The 21,735-nt window shown below is 27.0% G+C and overlaps 2 protein-coding genes across 3 annotated transcripts in view; one reads left to right on the forward strand and one right to left on the reverse strand.

The window, feature by feature from the left end:
* LOC129957644 (protein RRP5 homolog) overlaps positions 1-14,002 on the reverse strand; it is a 42,220-nt gene extending 28,218 nt beyond the window's left edge. The window contains exons 1-9 of one of the 2 annotated variants that reach the window (XM_056070080.1): positions 13,927-14,002; positions 13,420-13,512; positions 9,272-9,346; positions 8,690-8,866; positions 8,005-8,160; positions 6,021-6,239; positions 1,864-1,932; positions 1,630-1,725; positions 371-568 (exon numbers count right to left, since the gene is read on the reverse strand). In XM_056070080.1, coding sequence (XP_055926055.1) covers positions 371-568; positions 1,630-1,725; positions 1,864-1,932; positions 6,021-6,239; positions 8,005-8,160; positions 8,690-8,866; positions 9,272-9,346; positions 13,420-13,455 — 1,026 coding nt within the window. In that variant the 5' untranslated portion in view covers positions 13,456-13,512; positions 13,927-14,002. The remainder of the gene's footprint in view (positions 1-370; positions 569-1,629; positions 1,726-1,863; positions 1,933-6,020; positions 6,240-8,004; positions 8,161-8,689; positions 8,867-9,271; positions 9,347-13,419; positions 13,513-13,926) is intronic. The other variant, XM_056070079.1, reaches the window with a different exon arrangement.
* A 4,651-nt stretch (positions 14,003-18,653) lies between these two features.
* On the forward strand, positions 18,654-20,928 carry LOC129957650 (THAP domain-containing protein 2-like). The gene is made up of 3 exons (XM_056070087.1): positions 18,654-18,887; positions 19,200-19,300; positions 20,001-20,928. Exons 1-3 carry the CDS (start codon positions 18,732-18,734, stop codon positions 20,131-20,133), a joined length of 390 nt encoding a protein of 129 aa, XP_055926062.1. The 5' UTR covers positions 18,654-18,731; the 3' UTR covers positions 20,134-20,928.
* The last annotated feature ends 807 nt before the right edge of the window (positions 20,929-21,735 follow it).

Below are 21,735 nucleotides of genomic sequence, written 5' to 3' on the forward strand. Positions count from 1 at the left end.
ACGAATCAGAATTTTAAAATTTCAATAAAAATTCCATTTTGAAATTAATTTTACTTTTTTTTTTCTTTTGCATATGATTATTTTGTCACAATTTAATCCAAACAAGTTTTGTTGCATTAGGTTTTCTTACTTCCATCATTATTAATGAAACCCAGTAGAAGACAATTAAGTTATTAAATTATGAATGCTTTACAATTCTAAACATAATGGATACCCAGAATCTCAAATTAGAATGAAAGATAATATCCACTGCTCGTCTCCCCCCCCCCATCAATTTTGTTATTGAAAATTTCATGAACTCAAATCATAGAAAAATGTAAATTGTAAAATATATTATCAAAATAACATGTAAGAAACATTTTAAACTTACTTTAACAAAGCCTGTGGTGCCATGATGGGCTTTAAAAAATAATCTGTGATGCCAAGTATGTTGATATTTTACATTTTTCAAAATATCAAACTTCTTTACTTTGAAAAAATTCTTAAATGACTTTGGTGTAGGTTTTGGCCCTAATAATAAATAAATCATATGGGTGACTGGATGAATATACAAAATTGTTCCAGAGACCTGAAATGTCAATAGAAAATTTTAAAAGAAAGAAATTCTTTTAAACAATTAAAGAACTCGTGCCACAAAATAAAAGATAAATTTTGATTAAATATATAACATATTTTCAGACCATTTTCTTTAGTGAATTCAAAAATGCAAGAAATTTCTGAATTATATAAAATGTACAATTGGATAAGGAGCGAGTCATTTCAATATGTTTCTATAAATTAAGAATGCTAATATTAAGTCATCTTTTATTTCTTGTAACACTATCTTGGATTTTAAGAAGGGGAAAAAACATTAGACACTTCTTCACTAATAATAAAGCTGAATATATGTGTGTTGGCATTCTACACGTCAGATTACTTGACTTACAGCTACCAATAAATTTTGGAAGATGGGAATGTGCATCTCTAAACAATTTTTTTAAATTTAATTACTTAAAAATTAAATCAAATTTTGGCATTTTTCTGCAATAACTTCCAAAAATATTACCACACAAAAATGAATTTTACATCATTTTAAAATATAAAAAAAAATATTTTTTAAATGACACCCGATTAAATAATTGCAGGAACTTTTGACAAAATTTAGTAATTTTTAAAAATAATTTTTTTGCCTTATTTCCAACAACTGATTGCATTGTTATCTTAAAATTCAAACTGTTTTTATTGTTTCATCAAATATTTAATTGCATGAGTTTCTCCCATTGTTGAAAGCTAAGGAAGAAGGATTATTTAATATCTGTGTATTTTACAAGACAAATGAGAAAGTGAAAATATAATATTATGAAATTCGGAAGACATATGAACCGCACAATTACATTTTTAATAGTGCTATGATGTAATGGGATTGTCTCCAATAAAAAGGTTCATGTATATAATAAACAGAACATAAGAAAATTAAAATAACACAGCTATAAAATTGGATAATTTGGTAAAATCTCAGACATGACATATCTAAGTTATTTATATGAAAACAAAGTTAATCAATATTCTTAGGTGATTAGAGTGACATAAAAGCAAAAGAAAACTGCAATTTTTTTAATAAAAAAATGAGGAAAATGTACAGCAACCTACCTTACAGGCTTCAGTTATACTTAGATTTCCAAGTGACATTGCATTAGTGCATGCATTAAAATCCATACACTTGCCATAAAGAAATGAGCTTTTTATCTAAAAAAAATTAAAGAGTTAAATTCAAAAACATGTCTTATAAAATTATATAGGTTAAAAATACACCTATTATTCACTTAAAAAAATATTTTACTCAATTAAAATACATTTTTACAATCCTACAGAGAGGAGACATACTTCAGTAATGTAAGTTGTCACATTAGTCCCTGGTAAGAGAGATGTCAGTTTTAAGCTCTCATCTTCAACCTAAAAGACAAAATAAAAAATAAAAAAAAAAATGTTTAAAAAAACATGAATCTAATACAAAACATAAAAATTTTCAACATAATACCATGATTAAAATGCTATATAAACAGCAAAATAAAATTTATTCACTTTGTTTAAACAAAAATATATGCAGAGGCGGCGGTAGCAGGGGGACAATTGCCCTCCTATCGACAGCCTCTTGCCCCCCCCCTCGTCGGCGAGAGATTGAGAGTTTCGTTGGCAAAAGTGTTCCCATTTTAGGACGGTTGTAGAGAGTAGCGCATTATCGAATATGATTATTTAAAATCCACCTCAGTTAATATATTGTAAACAGTTGAAGTATTTCCAGTAATGGTTAAACTAATTTGACTATATTCTGCAAAATAATCAATAGGGTGGTAGGTCAATAATATACCGTATTTTGCGCATAATTTCTGATAGACCAAACTAAGAACTGAATGCAATGGATGTCGAAGATGTTAAGTTCGTAGATTTTCAGACATCTGATTCAAATGTCGTTCATTAAGCTTATAATTTGTTCTACTTTTGCTAATATAACCGACAAGGTAACAAGTGAATAAGATACCGACAAGGTGATATTCTCGTTTTGCTGGCAATTTTTGGTCAGCCAACTATGAACTCAATGCGGTGAATACCGAAGACATTAAATCTGCAGATTTTCAGACACTTGATTAAAATGTCGTTCATTTAGCTTATAATTTACACTTGATTTGGCAATATATCAGACAAGTGAATAAGATATCTCTTTCTGCCAGCAACTTTTAGGCGATCGACTATGAACTGAATGTGATGAATGTCGAAGACTCTATCCACAGATTTTCAGACATTTGATTCAAATTCATTCATCAAGTTTTTAATTTGCATTACTTTTGGAAATATAACCGATAAGACGACATGTGAATAAGACCTAAAATATGTCCCATTTTGTCAAAAAATTTTGATGGGTCGACTAAGAATTCAATGTGAATGGTTGTCGACGAGTCCAAATTCTCAGTCATTTTATTTAAATGTCATAATGTTCATTCAGCATTTTATTTATGCTAAATTTAGTAGAATAATCAATAAGCTGTCCAATGAATAAGACGTCACATTTTTCCTGACTAATCTTTGTCCTTCGGATAAGATTTTATCATAGATAATGGAAAAAAATTGTTTTCATCACTTCGATTACTTTCAGTGGAATTATTAGAGAAATTGATGCTTTTATATTATTCATGAATAAGACGATAGATTTGTTTTCCATAATTCATCATTAAAAATCAAGTTCTAAAACTTATCGTCATCATATTTATATAATTATTACTTCTTCAGTAATGAACTGATAAATTTATTTTATTCATTTCACTATGAGAATAGTCTGACTAAAATCTAGTTAATGGTTAAACTAAATTTAATAAAACACTCTTTTCTTTTGAAAGTCTTGTGAATATGCAAGCTAAAAAGAGTTATTTTGCTGTAGCCACATTATGTGAATTCATTATAAATCACTGAAGAAAGTAAATTGTAAAATTGTAAATTAAATTTATTTAATAGTAAAATATCTGTTTTCTTTTGCAATCTAATTTATCAGACTACAATTATTACACTAAACAAATATTGCTGACTGCAGTTGACGACAAAAATAAATATTTGTGGTTTGATAGCTTTTTAGCTACACTAAAAGAATTTATCCAAGTATGCAATTTGTTAAATAAATAAATTACAACCTATTTTCAGACTCTCCATTCAATATTAAGACTATGTAATCGGGAACGTATCGTTTATATATTATTTTTTTATTTCAATTACTATTCGCAGCAAAAACTATATAATTTCAGATGCTTCTAAATTTTTAATAGACTTTGAATAAAGATGTCTTGATAAAAAGATTATTAAAAGTTATTTTTAGAATATTCATAAATAACACATTAATCCCTTGACATACGAACTTACTTAACTTCCTACTAAGATGGCAGATCTTATTTTGGACAATTACTGTTATTTTAATCCCTAGAATAATATAGGGGAATTTGTGGTAATGATGCATTTTTCAAGGGATTTTTGCATTTTAAATTACTTAATGCTTTCACTTAATTTCAGATTTAAAATTTGAAATTCAATAATTCCACAAGCGAGCCAGATTCGCTATTGTATATGAAGGGGTTAAGCAAACCCAATGCATGCAACTGAGGAGATAAAACTCACGTTTTTGGGTGGATTGCTAGTTTGCAATAACTTCGAATTAAAAATGTACTTAACCATAGAACGCGTGCCTAAAAATGAAGATAGAGGAATTCATATTCAAGATCTAATTGTTTTTTAATAAAATGCATTGGTTTTTAAGCCTAAATATATATTGAAAAATAAATACATGGGGGATCTAACGTTTAAGCAGTCCATTTTTCATAAGAATATTTTTCATATCTTACATAAAACAGTAAGTTTATGCATAAATTTAGAAAATATTTTCTCCGGCCTTCTTAAGAAACAATAACATTGTATCTTTTCAGCATTCTATATTGTTCGTGTCCGATCAATAGTAAATTTTTGTTGAGCACACGCACTTATTTTCCTCGAATTCGGAACACATTTGCTCATTGTTGCAATCCCTACTTAACAAATATTTTAGGTAGGGAACTACGCTGAAAAATCTATTTTTTGAAGAAAACATCGAATATTTTTTGTTTATTATTCTAGATTTCTAAAAAAAAATTCTTTTATAAAACTTTTTCTTTCAACATTTATTTTATATAGATTCCACGATAAAAACATGCATTTATTCATTTAGAATGACACACCATTCTGCCGCAATTTATGTTCCTATCTATATACTACAACCTAGATTAAAATAATAATCATAGAAAGAATATAATCATATTTTTTTCTAAAATTAGATTTTAATGCAATTAAATCTCAAGAGTCATAAAAAATAGGCTCAAATATTAGCGATATTTTGACAGTCAGTAAAAGAAACTGAAAACAACATTTTTTTTATAAATATCTTTGCAAATTTTTAACTATGAAAGAAAGGATCAGTATCTGAATTAAAAAAAGTTAAATAATACTTTATTTTCTTTAATTAAATATAAAATTAATTATTATGAGTTATTTTGAAGCCAAATTAGAGATATTGTGCTTGCCCCCCTGTCGGATTTGTCTTGCCTCCCCGTCGGCAAATCTCTGCCGCCGCCCCTGAATATATGCCAGGTTTTGGGTAATTTATTGAGTTTGATGGTTCTGTGGTGACTTTCAGGAGTATTTAATTGAGCTGAACAGAGCATTTAAGACCTTCACATTCCATTAACCATATTCTCAGTGCAAAGAGTTCTTCATAGTCAAGACATGTTTATCCTTTAACTATGGTGCCTGATCATTTCTATAACATTTAATAATATTTCCAAATAACTACTTAATGACTAATATCACCTATCAGTTTAGCAAATTTAACTGGTGAAATTAATAACTGAATTTCTCATAACCAATAATCCACATTTCTAATTTTTATCAGAAATACTTTTAATTCTTGCTTAATCGTTATGAATTCAAATATGGGATAGCATAATCATATAAATTACAAAAAAAAAAAAAAAAAAATCTTTAATATTTTTTTTTTTTTTTTTTTTTGTCAAATTTGAAAAATTAAGAAAGGTGACATTGCTAATTCAGAAATGAAGGATTGTACTAAAGTTCAGGCAATCACAGACATTATTACATCAATAAAAAATTAGCATGGAATGTATGAATATCTGATCTCTTGAATTATTATTATACTCTTCCAAAATAGCGAATATTGTCTAATTAGACAGTAGAGGACATAGTAAAGGGATTAAGGTGCGTACTTCAAATTCTAATTCAACACTGAATGCTGTTCAATTGCCATAACATTAAATGCAAATTCAGTTCATAATACAACACTAAAATAATTCTATAATCTGTGATAATTTCAATCAAACATTTTCATAAAATACGTAATGCATTTAATATTTATATACAAAAAAGATGACAACAGCAAAACTTTAATTTAAAAACAATAATTTTTTTCAAAAATTAAAACTTAAATAATAAGGGTTTTTTTCCCCCTTTCTTACTTCTGGAAATTGGTCATTAAAGCTAAGTTCAGACAGCCACACCACATTTCCACCCTTTTGGGATGGTAGTTTCCTAACAGAAGTAGGAATTATTTGACCAGGAACTAAATTCCTTTGACCACTAGAAGCACTAAAAGGAAGAAATCCTTGGGAACCTTTCACACCAATATCCATAACATAACCATGATCTTCAATACTTTGTACAGCAGCATGTAGAACCTTAAAAGATAAAACCAACATGAAATATAATTTAAGAATTTAAAGTTTTCGAACATATTTCATGTCTTAATTTTCAAAACACAAAGTTATTACTTTTAGCAAGTATTTTTAAGGAAACAGTGGACACTATTAGGCATTTTTGCAGATTATTTACTTAACTTAAGGAAATTTTTTATACGTATGTATTAAAATATAAATAAGTCAAATTTCTTTTTAAAACGAAATATTATTTTTAAAAAATTAAAAGACATAATTTTTTTTAAAATTTCAAAACATTTCAGAAAACTCAATTTTTAATTTTTTTATTACTTTTTCTTTATTACCCAACATAAATTTATTTGGAATAAACCTGTGTATGATTTTGTAATTCCAATGAAATGCTAATTTTTTAGAAATATTTTTATGCACATTTACTGAATTTTCATAAGAATTTTATGTTTTTTATACTGAAATTGACTTTTAACTATTAAAAAAACTCGAAATATAAAATGCAAACCCTATTTTCTTTTAATGTTCAACCGAATTCTTTATTATCAATTCTATTTAAATTTTTCAAAAATTAAGACATCTGGAACATTTCAAAGATATTAAAATCTAATTACAATATCATTTTGAGGAAAGTAATTAAAATATGTTTGTTTGTTTTTTGTCTCTAGGATTTGGAAATACTTATTTTATTGAACAATATATCATGCAACACAATTTTTATTGAATATAAACAAATATTTTGGTGCCGAAATGATAAAAATAAAATTTCATGTTTTTGTCCATTTTTGCTTATTTTTAAGTCCACTTTAACTTAAATAGTTAGAAGGTGGGGGGGAATGTTAAAATTTTACATTATATCCAATCAGTACTGAATTAATAAGTTACTTATACAAAGATATTTATTAAACAAGGTTAAATAAGAATAATAGACATATGTATAATTAATAACCTAATATATAATATTTGATTATTTGAGTCTAGGAAAGCATAATTATACTATTGCTTATTGATGCAACAATAAAAACATAGAAAAGAAAAATTCTCATTTTACAATTATTCTGAAATTTTTATTCTAAAATGTTTTACCTTGATTACCTTAACATAGTACATATATGCAAACAATACAATGAAAAGGAGAGAATCCAGTATTGTAAATAAAGAGTTAAAAATTATTTTCATTTGGTAATAAATGTTTAAGGTTCCATTCTTAGATTATAATTGTATAATAAATTTTAAGCTACACAATTTAATGTTCTAGATACGAAATCCATCCTAGCATTACTGTTATACAGTGGAACCAGAAATACACAAGCACTCCAGTAAAGCCATCAACAGAAAGAGAATAAAGACTAATGTCAACTATTTAGATTCTGGTAAAAATTTTCTATTTAATCAAATGCACTATAACCTGCTTTTCATGGAATGCATTAAACCACACACTTTAAAATATATTTTTATATATGCTTCAGATTTAAAACTCTAGAAGAATTAAATTTCATTTTCAAGAAAAAATCTCAATTTTAAAAAATACTGATACAAAAGTATTTAATGAAAGATTAAGAAATCCTAAAAGACTGATCAGAAAATGATAAGCACCAAAGAAAATTAAGCATTAAAAACAGATTTCAGTTTATATTACAAGTATAATCATTTAACAAATTTCTGATAAATTAAAAGAACTGTACAGTAAAAATTCCAGTATTCTTTCGATTTCAAATACATTCATAAGCAAGAAAAATACATGTAAGTTCCATCAACAAAAAGAGAAAAAACTTACCATTTTCAAAAACAGAGAAGATAATCGCAGTTCAGCATTTACATCTTGTGGATTGATAGATAATATAATAGATGGCTTCCTTCTTTCTTCCTGAGATATATTAAGGATTTTACAAGGGTATACAGCACCTAATTCAATAACTGAATGCAAATCTGCCTAGAATGTGAAAGAAAAATTTGTTAATAAAATAAGATAATAAATCTAATTTTTTTTAATTAAATTAATAGTTGACAGACACAAAGCATAAATGTCAATTTCTGATTAGAGCATTCTCTACTAAAATATATGCAATGTGTCAAGAACTTTGACTGCAAAGATGTCGAATGTTTTGCAGCACACAGTTGCTGCATTTGATAAACTGAGTTCATATTTTGACTGCTGTTAAGCTAATACAAACACACCCACATATCAGCTTAAAAAATATATTAAATGTTTTTTTAAACACATTAATGCACCATTTTTTTAAACTGTGATTAAACAATACAAAAGCAAAACAAATTAAATAGATCTGCATTTTATAAAAATATAAGATTTACTTTTAAATGTGGATGAATAAAAAAATAATAATAAATTGCTTTATAAATAAAGATACCAACAAAATATTTCTAAAAATAGCATAAAATATATCACAGCAAAATGAGAAGTAAAATTATTTTTAAACAATATTTATAAAAAAATTATATACTTCGATTTCTTCCTCTTGGTCCTCTTCTTCTTGAGAACTTCTGATAATTTCTGTGAATTTATTTGAGATATGTGCTAAAGGAACTCTTCCAACAAGACATCCAGGCAAAGACATGAGAAAACAATGTGCTCGAATTTCAATCACACAACCAAGAAGAAGCATACCTTCCCTCAGAGTCTGTTTAAAGCATACAAAAAAAATATTTTTATAAAGAAATTCCATAAAATTAATGAATATTTTATAAATTTTTCAACTACAAAAGTATTATATACAATAACATTTAGAGTTGTAAACTGTAATTTTAGAAGCTTTCAGTACATATTTAGAATGAATAAATTTTGTAATTAAGTGAAAGAATGAATGCAAGATTTAATACAATGTTTCATAGAACAATAAAAAAAAATTATTTCAAAAGAACTTATAAATTAATTTAATAAATGTTTCAAATAATTTTTTTATCAATAGTTTTGTGTTTTTCAGTAAATTAAAAGTATTTTCAGTTTTCTTCAATGAATATAGATACTAAAATATTCCAAGAACATTAAGACAATGGTGATATTATATATTACTACATAAACATACCTTCAAATCTAAAACTTCAGCTTTTATAAAGTCAGAATTCTCTGTTTCCTTTGCTACCTTTTGCTTTTTCCTCTTCTGTCAAAATAAATTTTTAAAAAAATAGATAATTCCTTAAAATGGGCTTGAAATAAAAATAAAGTAAGCAGATAATTAAAGAAAATTTCCACACTTTTAAGACTTATTTTAAATTAGAACGCATACATTAAAAAGTGTTCAAAATATTAAGAGAGAGGAAATGTAGGTTTTACCATCAAGTACACCTAGGTAACTGTTTAAGAATCCCAGAACACTAACATTGTACCAGATTATCAAACAGACTACTGCTTAAGGTTCTGCAACTTTTGGTAGCCTTGAGATTTGTTTTGTGATATTTTCAGAGGTTTTTTTTTATACCATGTAAATTATCATGTTTATATTTCCCATGTGAGGCCAGGATAGCCTGGTTGGTAGATCGTCGGATTCGCGTCCCTATGGTTGCGAGTTCGAACCCCGCCGGCCGAAGATTCCCCGCGTGCTTGGTGGCTGATGAGCGTTAAATCTGTCGTGGTCACAAAGTCCTCCATGTTGAGAGTAATACCACTGGGGGTACTGGATCAGGGGTGATCGTTCTCTGATTCAGGTCTAAATTATGATCTGTGTTTGAGTGAATGAAATGCGTGAATGAAGTCCGCCCCGTAAAAAGGGTTATGATGTGTGTGTAGCTAAGTCGTTGTTTTGGCCCTTGATGGCACTACTATAGAAACAAGAAGCGCTCCCCCCCAGGCCTAAATCCGCTGTCTTCGAACAGCGGGCTTGCCTATGGCAAGTGCCATAAGAAACAACAACAACAACAACATATTTCCCATGTACTCAAATTCAAATTAAATTTAACCAAATTTAAATTTAAGTACATTATCTTTGGGAATTTTTTTTACAATTTTTTCATGTTTAATAATCAAAGATTTTGTTTTTGTTTTTGCAATAGTTTAAATGACAAGTTATGCAGCAAAATTTTGCATTAAAACATTTCAGTAATGACAGAGGAAAAAGATGGGTTTTTTTTGTTTGTTTGTTTTTTGTATATAAAACATTAAAACTACCTCTCACGAAGGTGAATCAGATGCAAGTATTTTGTTATTTGAAGCTGCCTAAATATTTGTTAATTTAAACTAACAAATAAAGATTGAATAACTTAACTAAAAATATCTCATTATGAAAGTTGGGGAAGGGAAAGGAAGCTCTAATTGGTTGTCCAGAGACTTCTATATTGTTTTATTCTAGTCCAGACAGGACGCTCATCTAATAAAAATCAATGCAATATTTCAAATATTAAAAAAACAAATTCCTTGTAATAAATATAAAATTCCTTACATATATTTAAATATATATTCTGAAATTTAAATATGTGAATGAAGTATTGAAATTTTAAAATATGAACAGATAAAAATTATTGGGGGGGAAAAAAACGCTTTTCTATTTCATGTATTTGAAATGCTGTTTTATTATTATTTTTTTAATTTTAACTATTTGTAATGATCATAAGAATCAATGACAATATTAAGAATTTTATTTGATATGATGGCATATCTTGACATCAGAGCTGAAAGTAAAAAATGTGCATATTGTGTATTGTGTCCTAATATTCCCCAAGTTAAGAATAATTCTTGCGAATTTCTAAATTTGCATTTAATCTTTTCTTTTGCTTTGCCATTATACTTTCTTATGTAATTTTGTAGGATATAAAATTAAAATTGAATTAAAAATCATTATTTATATCTTATTGTGATGGGCATGCCATATATGCATCACCTATGAATGTCTCTCACGGCAATGCACCACCGTGCATTGCTGGAAGTTAAGCTCAGGGGACAGATGATGTAAAAATTAAACTGGAACGATTTTTAAAGGTCACTAGATGGCTCCATGTATCCATTACTTATGAAATGGATGTGGTTTTAGAGTCCTTATCTCCAGTTACCTTATAATCTGCCTCACTTTGTAATTTTATTCATCTAGTGTTGTGGGCAGAGAGGGGTAACTGTAATGTAAATAAACAGAGCTGGGTTCACTCCATATTTTATTTATTATTATTTTTTATTTTATTTTTGCTACTATGCAAGGCCTATTTGCATTTCCCCATCAGTTCTGTTGCATTTAGCCTAGCATTCAGATATGTTATGTGTACTTCTTTTTTTTAATTTTGGAATGCCTTGAATTTGATTTTTTTGGTAAGAAAATATTATTTATCAAAGGAAGAAAGTTTCACATTATGAATAATGCAATTAGTGGCGCAGTTCATGACCTAAAGAATTAGCAAACAGAGATTTTAAGTGATTCTGATGCAGATATTTTATCTGAATCTGAGCTCACTGTGTGTCAGTGTTCTACTTATTTTGTATTGCAGGTTTGAATTTTTTAATATTTATTTTAAAATTTATTCATGTATTTTACCCAAAACTGAATAGGGCTTCTGAAAATTATTTCACAACAGAAATGAGATTTTATAAATATATTTTAATAAGATTACTAAATGCTAATTTTAAAGTATGTGACAGCTAACAAATAATTTAAATAGGTTCCAAAATTTACAACATTAGGACTTAAACTTTATTTTATTTATTTCTGATTTTATTTATTTTAAAAGGCTTAACGACATGAAATCCCTGTAGTATGATTCCTTTCACGTACCCTCCATCCCTATTTAATGTCTAGAATAGAGACATCCTGTTCCAAATGGTTTAAATTGTCACTACTTTCTAACAATAAAAAACATTAATTATCTTAAAAATTAATAATATATACCAGCATTATAAACTAATTTATAACCAAGTTTCATCTTGAATAGAATAAATATTTGAAATAATTAGTCCAATATTTGATAACAATCAACACTTTTATAATCGTAAACAACATATTTGCCTGAAGATTACATCAGGTTGGAAGGATCTGTTGCTAAAATGTATTAGACTTGAGTGAGATTAAGACCACATTAAAAGACTTTCAAGAGAGTTAAATTATAAATATAATAGCCATAAAATTAAATATTATTTATTGTTTGTTTTTTTACTGTAAGTTTGATTTTACTGTAAAACAGTTATCTAATTTTGATTAATGTAACAGACAAAAAATGAGCATTGAATTTCCCACGAACAGTAGCATCATAGTGCATGCAATTCATATAGTAAGATTGTTATATTTAATTTTATAGTGTATAAGTGCATAAAAACCATTTTTAAACTACTTTTAAAATTTAAAAAAAATTTCAGTAATAATTTATTTTTACAGCCTTTTATTTTTGTAAAATATTTAAAAATTACTCTATAATAATGAATACAATAGTTTTTTGTTATCATCCCTTCAATAATTTATTTAATGATGAAGTCATTGCCACATTATAACTACTTTAATTTTAAAAGAAGATAAATTTGTATTTCAAAAATATTAATTTTTCAATTTTATTCCACTTTTTTTTAAAATTTAATCTAAACATCTTGCTTTTGATTAAAACTTTATGAATTTGTTTAAACTTTATTTAGAAATGACAGCAATACAGTATCATAAAAATGCAGATTACACAACAAATAATGCTTTCTCAGCATGATATTACTAGCATGCAACAATATTTCAGAACAACAATACAAATTTTCTAAGTTTTGGGGGCACATTATAGCATTTTTTTTTTTTTTTTTTTTTTTTCCTACATTAACAAAGAATTTTGATACCAGAATTTACACTTGAGGATATCTAAAATCAAATTAACAAAGGAAGAATGCAGAATAACTTAAACAATTATGTAGACAATTATACAGAAATAGCAAGAAGTATTACAGATTATTTATTATCTAAAAATAAATTACAGATATCTATCATTAATTACAAAAATTAAATTATAATTCTTTAAAAAACTCAGTAATTTTCATCTGAAATTCAACCAAGAAATAAAACATACTATATTTACTTTTCTAAAACAATTTCAGAACAATCAAGAATACTACATATAGTGTTTTGATGACAAAAAGAACAATTCTGTAGTTATTTTAAGAATAAAGAAATTTTTCATGTAAATTTTAAGTGCTTTTATGTAGATATTATACTTTGAAAAAACACTTATTTTAATATTTCTGAATTAGATAGTAAACAAATTCTTAAGAATACATATTGTTACTTACATGGGAGTGTTCTTTGGTTTCTTGCTTTTTCTTCATTGTGCTAATTAAGGAAGAAATTTAATAAATTACAGTTGTTTATACCCTTAAAAAATGCTGAAATAAAGCAAAAAATATCTTTTAATTAAAAAATTCGAATGGCATACTCAGTCAATTCACAAAGCAAAGAAAAAAAATATTAATTGGCTAAAGAAAACTTATTTCTAGACAATATTCATAATGTGAAAGTTTTAAAGCTCTTCTTTGTTTATGGTAGCAATTATATCAATCAATTTCATGCACTTGGTTCAAAATTTGAAAAATCAAAACATTTTAATAAAAGAATTTTTTTTTTTTTTTTCCCCTAGATTACTACACAAATCAAAAAAAATTTAAGAATTATAAGCAATAATTTCCATAAAACAAACATTCAGGCGCAAATATTCTAAAAAAATTACAAAGTATAATACACAAACTATTTAAGTTTTTAATCGTCGACATTTATTTAAATGATAAGATGATAATTTTCACCTTTTATCCTTTTATTTAACTTAGAAGCCGGACTGGGTAACTACACGTGCTGTTTGAAAACAAATTTTGCGACTGGAAAAGGTATAGTTGAAGTACTTACTTTTAGTAATTATCGAGTCTCAAATATCAGTGATTTTTATATGATAAAGTTATATTTCAATACTAAAATATTTATGCTAAATAAAATGCATGAGCAAGGGTGAAGAGTTTTTTTCCGTATTTCTTTCCTTCAGTCTTATTGACAATATAAGAACCATTATCAAACAAGAGCTGTAAAATTTAGGAGCTTTAAGCTAGAGATGCATAATCCACGATCTTTTGAATAACAAATAATATTGCTATTGTTATTTTTAAATATGCGTTCCAAATATCTGTTATTTCAATCATATTATTAATTAAAAATTATTACTTAATATTAAATATAAAATTTATTAATTGTAATTAATACTTAATTTACTAATTTAAGTAACGTGTGGTTGAATTAATTTATCTGTTTCACCTTACTTCTTAAATTTTTTTTTTCTCAAAACTATTTATTTAATTTATTTATTAGAGTGAACTATTTTCTGGAAAAGGTGAGTTAAAAATATATGTCATTTCTTTAAAATGTTTACTTTAGTCCTATATTCTACCAATAGATGGCGCCAGCAGTAAACAGAATACATGTAATCAAAGTCATTCATGTCACGAGCAATTAAAAATGATCTGTATGGAATAGTGTATCATCAAATACGAATATCGGTCACTCCTGTAAAGTGGAGCGATAACTTCGCACTTTCCAGTGAAGCCTCGCACTTTCCGGTGAAATCCCCGCTCCGATAAATTTCAGTGATATGCAATTCAATGAAACGATACGATAATTCCAATAACCGGTCCGTTCACTTTTCAATCCAATCACAGATTTCTTTCTAGAGCTTCGATTGGACAGATCGTATCGATTGTTACTTTCCAGTGAAGTCACCGCTCCGACAAATTTCAGTGATATCGTATCGATTGATACTTTCTATCGTGATCCAAAACTGTAATCGAAATATCAGCAGTAAGAACGTTTCAAGGATTTGAATCACACCCCTTTTTGAAAAGTATTGATCACTTGTATTTGTGACTTTTTGATATTGGTTACGTAATAACGCTCTTAAAATATTCGTCATCACTACTTTAAGCAGGTCCAGCACTTGAAAATATACGAAAAACCATTGTTTACAGGATTATAAAATTGATAGAATCTTTTAATCTATATTTTGGATGACTGAAAAAAAAATATGTAGTCATATTTTGATCCAAATGTTCTTCCAAAAAATAAATCTTGTTTTCAGATGAATCTTCCAAAAAATAAACCTTTCTAAAATCCATCCATGTTTTGCGTTTTTCAGTAGCTAACTTCAAAATGGTTAAATTAGAATGTGTATAGACTAAATTAATGACACATTTCCAAGGAGGTTAAATTATAATGTGCATAGCCTGGAATACTAGTTGTAAATTGCACCATGCCTAATGAAATATTTATATATGTATATATATCATTCAAAATGTTCTGTAGGGCCGTTCATTGGAATTAGAGAAATTAGATACTTTTTAGACAGTAGACACTCTCTAAGAAAGAATTCTTCAAAATTTAAATCATATTTTTAATTAACAATTTTATCATTTGCCTTAATGACTTTGAAATTCGACTATATTATACCAATTTGACACTTCCAGTGTTATTATTTTTAATTCCAAACAGTTTCTATCTGCTTTTAATAAATTTTTCAGTATATTTACAACAATATATTCATTTTTTATTGCCATTTCGGGTACATTGCGATTATATTAAATACATATTTTTTTGTTGTTGTTACTAATGGCACTTGTCATAGACAAGCCCACTGACTTTAGAAGTTTGTGATTTTAAACCAATTGTGCGTCGCTTGTTTTTTCAGTAAAACCATCTAGTGCTAAGAGTACGACTTAGCTACACACACGTCACAACTCTTTTTACAGGGCTGACTTCATTCATGCATTTCGTTCACTCACCCACAGGTCGTAATTTTTGCCCTGTATCAGAGAACGATCACTTCTGATCCAATACCCCCAGTGGTATTACTCTCGACATGTAGGACTGGAGGACATGGAGAGGTGAAAGAGCGACGGGGTTCGAACTCGCAACCCAAGGAACGCGAATCTAACGTCCTACCAACCAGGCTATCCCGGTCTGCATTTTTGTGTACTCATCACTACAGATATATCCTAAACTGAAAAATGTATTCTCCGATATTATCATAATTATCCACCGACGAAGCGAAATTTAAGCAACGAGGAAAGGAAACAAAAATAATTAAAAAAAACATAAAAACGTACTAGGGAAGGAGGGAGGGAATACCGGATAATACATTTTCTAATTTTAATATGAACCTCTTTTTAAGTCACGGAAAGTTCATAATTGTAATCGCAAATATTTACAATAATTTTGTTAAAAAAAAAAAAACTCCATAAAACTTTTTTCTGTATTTTTACTCTTATGGAGTACATTTTACCAATGGATTTTTTAGTCGATTTCCTTTTTTTATTATTGTTATTGTTTTTTGTAACTTTCTTATTTCGCTTCTAAGGGCGCTGTAACCTGTTTCAATAAACTCAGCATAGCCACTTTACTACAACTTCACATTACTTCTCTGGCAATACGAAACGCCATTTTAAATTTAAAGAGTTTAAAAGGACTTCACCGATCAACTACCGTGTATAATATAAAAGAATTGATTAAAGTATTAAAGACAAACTGAGATTTTTAACACATATTAAAGTTTACTTAAAATGATTCAACATTACGCTGTGGTACATTCGAAAATTTTACAACTTAAAATTTTCAAAAATTGTTAGCTTTTTTTTTGTAAGCAAGATCAAGCAATAAATGTTGACGGTTCCTAAGATTGCGAATGTTATGAAGAAAATCTTGCAAGGAACACCGAAACAAGTAAACTATTGACATTTTAAAACTCGGCGTGCAGTATCTAAAAACAAATTTTTAAAAAACAATTCAATTACAAACAATACATAAATGAATTATTGAGAAATAACTGCCGACAAACAACAATTAATGAATTTTTTCCATTCTTATTTTTTATTTGAATTGCAGCTAGCCCTAATGTAAGTGTGTTTTTCGTCAATGAGATAAAAGTATGGTTGATGGGTTATTTTCGGTTATTTATATCAATCGATAACTGTTATCGGAATTTTTAAATCGCGAAGTAATCCTATTAATCTGTAGCTATTGTATTGGGAGAAAAGAAAAAGACATGGGCTGAAATCAGGGGAATCATTTATTGAGAAAGATTAAAATCCGAGAAATTTTGTCAAGTGTTCAAATTAAGAAGACCTGAAATCTTTAAATTTCTAAAAACAAATCTCTGGCATTTTTTAATCGAAACTCGTCATTCTTCTTGTATATAAAACAGTCATATTGAAAGATACAACGTTATAGAAAAAGGATCTATTTGTCGATTATCAATTTCTTTTAAAGACAACTTGTACTAATATTCAGAAAAGCGCTCTTAATTAAAATATTTCTGATCATGCACTACACAGAAAAATATATTAGATGTTAGAAAACAAATACATTTTATCAACATTTGATGGCTTACTTTTTTTATTTGAATGTTTACTCGTAGCTTTCGTGAGAATTAAACAGTTGGCATGGAATGCATAATTATTTAAAATTCTACTTTTGTTTATTTGTAAGACTCAAAAATATGGATTAATAGAAAATGAAATATCGTTTTCTAAGCTTGTCTTTGAAATAATGTATTTTAGTGCTAAGCGTTTTGAGATAAATGTCTACGCACGGTCTATTTAATTATAATTTTAACGAATGAAGATGTTTCAAAACATTTATAATATTATATATAAATACATATTTTTTGGAAGATCAATATATATATATATATATATAAGTAACCAATCTAAAGTAAGAAAAAGTTTGAAAACGAAACTAAAATGAAAACGAAACAAAACAGTTTCGAAATCGCAACTAAAATTTATTACCTATTTAAACTAAAACCAAAAAGGAACTTTGGTTTTAGTTTTAGTTTAGTTTGCCTACCTCTGTTTACATAATTTACCGTTAACTTTCAAAAACAGGAAATCACAATCGATTGTTTAAAGTTTCGTTCACTGTTGGATGGTATGTCTTGGCCTTTTCGTTTTTAATTTTAATTTTAATGCTGTTTTTGTTTTTATTGTTATTGTTTTTATTGTATTTTTACTTTGTGGTTTTTTTTCTAATTTGTTATTTTGTATTTCCTTTCTGTTAAAATGGTATCTCTTGAGCATAATTTCGGGGGATTTTCGGGTCACGAGGAATCATTATTAGACTTAATGTCTGTATGTCCTCACAGAAAAAATCCCTTTATATGAATCCCTGCCTGAGGGTGACCCTTGAAAAAGTCTTCAGGCCGGATTCTTTTTTAATATTTTTTAATAATTTTTTTGGTTTAATTTTTATTTGGTTTTTGTTTTTCCTATTAACTTGATTCTAATACTTTTGTATATATATATATATATATACATATATATATACAGTGGCTCAAAAAATTGAGAGTACACCCACGACCTTCGTAATACAAGGCCTCACAACTCCCAACGCGTTCAGCCCGTGACGTCACGAGTTAGGATGAATTTTCAGGAAAATTCTAAAGGCAGCTGGTGTAAAAGAGTGCGTTTAGTCACGGTAGATGTTGGCGTAGCGAAGTGCGGGTAATGTGTTACTGGTTTTATTTAAAAGTTTTCTTATCTTTTTTTCATATTAATTTTAATTTATTGTAAAAAAGATGCCTAGTGCGCGCTGTGTTCCTAATTGTAAAAGTAATTACACGAAAAATAGCCCCAATATTTCAGTATTTTCGTTTCCAAGAGATGAAAGCACTAGAAGAGCATGGATCTCTGCAATAAAGCGGGACAATTTCGTGCCAACTAAATATAGTAAGGTAAGTTTGATTCTTTTTTGTACAGTTTTTAGTTAATTAATTCTCTTGAACTGTGAAACATTTAAAATTATGTATAACTTCCATTTCTGTCATTTTGTTTTCTCTACATTTAGTTGCTTATGCTTCCAATTACTTTGGTATTGTTTGCTTGAGCTAAATAAAAAATTTCTTTGTTTTATTGTTACTTCTCATAGTCTTTTTTTAATTTGTTCTTAATATTTAAAATGTTTTGTTTCTGTATCTTTTTAATTATACTTCATATATATATTTTTTAAATTTGACTTAAGCCTAATATTTGTTTCATATATGTAGGTCTGTGCTAAACATTTTCCAGAAAATCAGTTTTTAACTGTTAGAGAAGCGTTTAATACCAGTACAGGAGAACTTATTCAAGTACCAATGGAGTATAAAAGGTAAGTTTTTTTTAGAAATATGTAATAATTATCACCAAAATCTTACAAAGTATTTAAGTGATTTACTCTTATTATACTCTTATAAAAAAGTTTAAAATCATCTAATAAATAATAAAACTTAATTTTTTATTATATATATCATGACTATAGATTGTAGCAAATTAAATTTATATTTTGTTCTAAAATATTATGTAAAAAAAGTTAGATATAGTTGTAAAACAATATGAATTGCATGCTCATATAGGTTTAGAAAATATAGTTTTTATTTGTTTATCTATAAATCATCAGATTATATATAAAACAATTAATATTTATTATTTTTAAATATCATTAGTTATACACAATCTTTAATTATAAATGAATGCAACTTTTACAAAATATCTTAAACTTTTTAAAAAAAGTAATGAAAAGTTAACTGTTTTTAAATCAATTTTTCATACCTTGTAAAATCAATTGATTAATTCATGTAGAATATTGTATTACTTGAATGGTAGTAATAATAAATAATTATTTTAGATATTCCAACACAATATTGAACTATTTATTTTGGATGAATAAATGTATCTGTTGATTTTAAATTTTATTATTTAATAGTATGATTTTATTTAATACTGTCCAACATACGTTAGCTTTCAGTTTATGCATTATAAAATTACTAATTTTTTTTTATCTAATGAATTCTACTTTTTTTTTTTTCTAGGCTTGTACCTGGTGCTGTACCTTCAATTTTCCCTAATTTACCCTCATATTTTTCCTCAGAATCAAAAGCAAGAAGAGAAACTCCAATGGATAGGGCAACACGTAAGGATATGGAAAACTTAAAAGCAGCTTAAATAGCAGTCTCCAGGACATAGCAAAAAAAGAGGAGTTAGAAAAAATCAACACTTTTTCTGATTTAATTTTAAAATTTAAAAACTTTGAATCAAATATATGGAGTGCAATTCAAAAAGCAAACGAAATAATTTTTATTTGTCTAGACACTTCTCAAGCTCCTAAGGTAAGTCATTCTTTATTAATTTCTTCCAAATTAGAAGCCCATGCATATGTTGCAGATCATGAGGTTAGAAGTTTAGGCAATTTTTCTTTTCCATTAGTCATAAGTAAATCAGGTACAATTATAGAAATTCTAGATCATTTAGAAAATTTTATGTATGAGTTAAAAGGGAAAATTGAAGTAAAAGATACAATCCAGTTAATAGGCAACTTATTAAAGGCCCTTTCTGAAAATTCTGAATTTAGCTCGCAAGCAATTAATTTTTTGATGGAGCAAGTTTCTTTTCTTGGAAATAATAAATATGCACGCAGATATTTTCATCTTTACTGTATACTATAGCACCATCTGCATATAAATTCCTAAGACAAAGTGGATATTTGGTTCTGCCTCATCCAAATACTATAAATCATCTGTGTTCAAAGTATAGTGTAAGCCCACAATTAGAACAGCTAGATTCATATTTTTTGTTGTACATAAAACAGAAATTTAAATATTTGCTGGAGAAAGATAAAATTGTGACTTTATTGCTAGATGAAGTTCACATAAAAGAATATTTTGAGTATAAAGGTGGTTGTGTAACGGGCATGTCGTGTGATTCTGAAGCTTCTGCTTCTAGTTCCCAAGTTTTTATGGTCAAAAGCTTTAATTCAGAAAAAAAAAACCTAGCTGTAAAGAAAGCAGAAAAAAGAAAGGAAAAAAATTAAAAATTACTAACTTGAAACAGAGGAGGGATGATAAAAATATTTAATATTAAACTTTCAAGCATAACAAGTAATATCAGTTTAAATTGTTAATTGACTTTTATCACAATTGTTTCTTTTAATATTGTTATTAACTTTTATTTATAAATTTGTATTTTAACTTTATTTAATATTATAATTATTTTCATTTGTCTGTGTGAAATTTATAATAAAGTTGGGAAACAAAATGTATTTTGTTATTGTCTCTCTGAAAATAAAATGTTATGATTCAAATAGTGTGTGATTTTTTTTTATTTGTGTTATCTTTTATTGTTACTTCAGATTAAGTATAAATGCATTGAAATGTGAAAGCTAGTTTATTAAATTGTATGAATTACTAATATATTAAATGAAAACAATTCTTAATGTGAAAAAACAAGGTGTGAAAGCAATTCTTTTTTATCAACAGAATTAGTTGGTGTAAAATTTGAATCTGATATTAAATACATTAATATTTTATTTGAAAGTTCATAAGTAATTTGAGAAGTAAACAATTATATGTTAATTTATAAAATACATGTATTACCTGTCACTACAATAAAAAAAATCATCAAAAACTTTAATTTCAAGCTTTAAAAAATATTTTCAAGGAAAAAATAAAACGATTTTTAACAGCTTTTAATAAAATAAAAAAAACTCTATTAAAACAAGAAAACTAACAATACCTCAATGTATATATCTAATAAATTTACAACTTCGAA

This window comes from Argiope bruennichi, chromosome 11 (assembly GCF_947563725.1).
Source record: "Argiope bruennichi chromosome 11, qqArgBrue1.1, whole genome shotgun sequence".
In the NCBI taxonomy this organism is placed as follows: domain Eukaryota; kingdom Metazoa; phylum Arthropoda; class Arachnida; order Araneae; family Araneidae; genus Argiope; species Argiope bruennichi.

Bases quoted from the DNA above. Each gene is read 5' to 3' on its own strand.
- LOC129957650 (XM_056070087.1), top strand. From the start codon at position 18,732: ATGCCTAGTGCGCGCTGTGTTCCTAATTGTAAAAGTAATTACACGAAA. The intron at 18,888-19,199 runs GTAAGTTTGATT...TCATATATGTAG, and splicing joins TGCCAACTAAATATAGTAAG to GTCTGTGCTAAACATTTTCC. The intron at 19,301-20,000 runs GTAAGTTTTTTT...TTTTTTTTCTAG, and splicing joins GTACCAATGGAGTATAAAAG to GCTTGTACCTGGTGCTGTAC.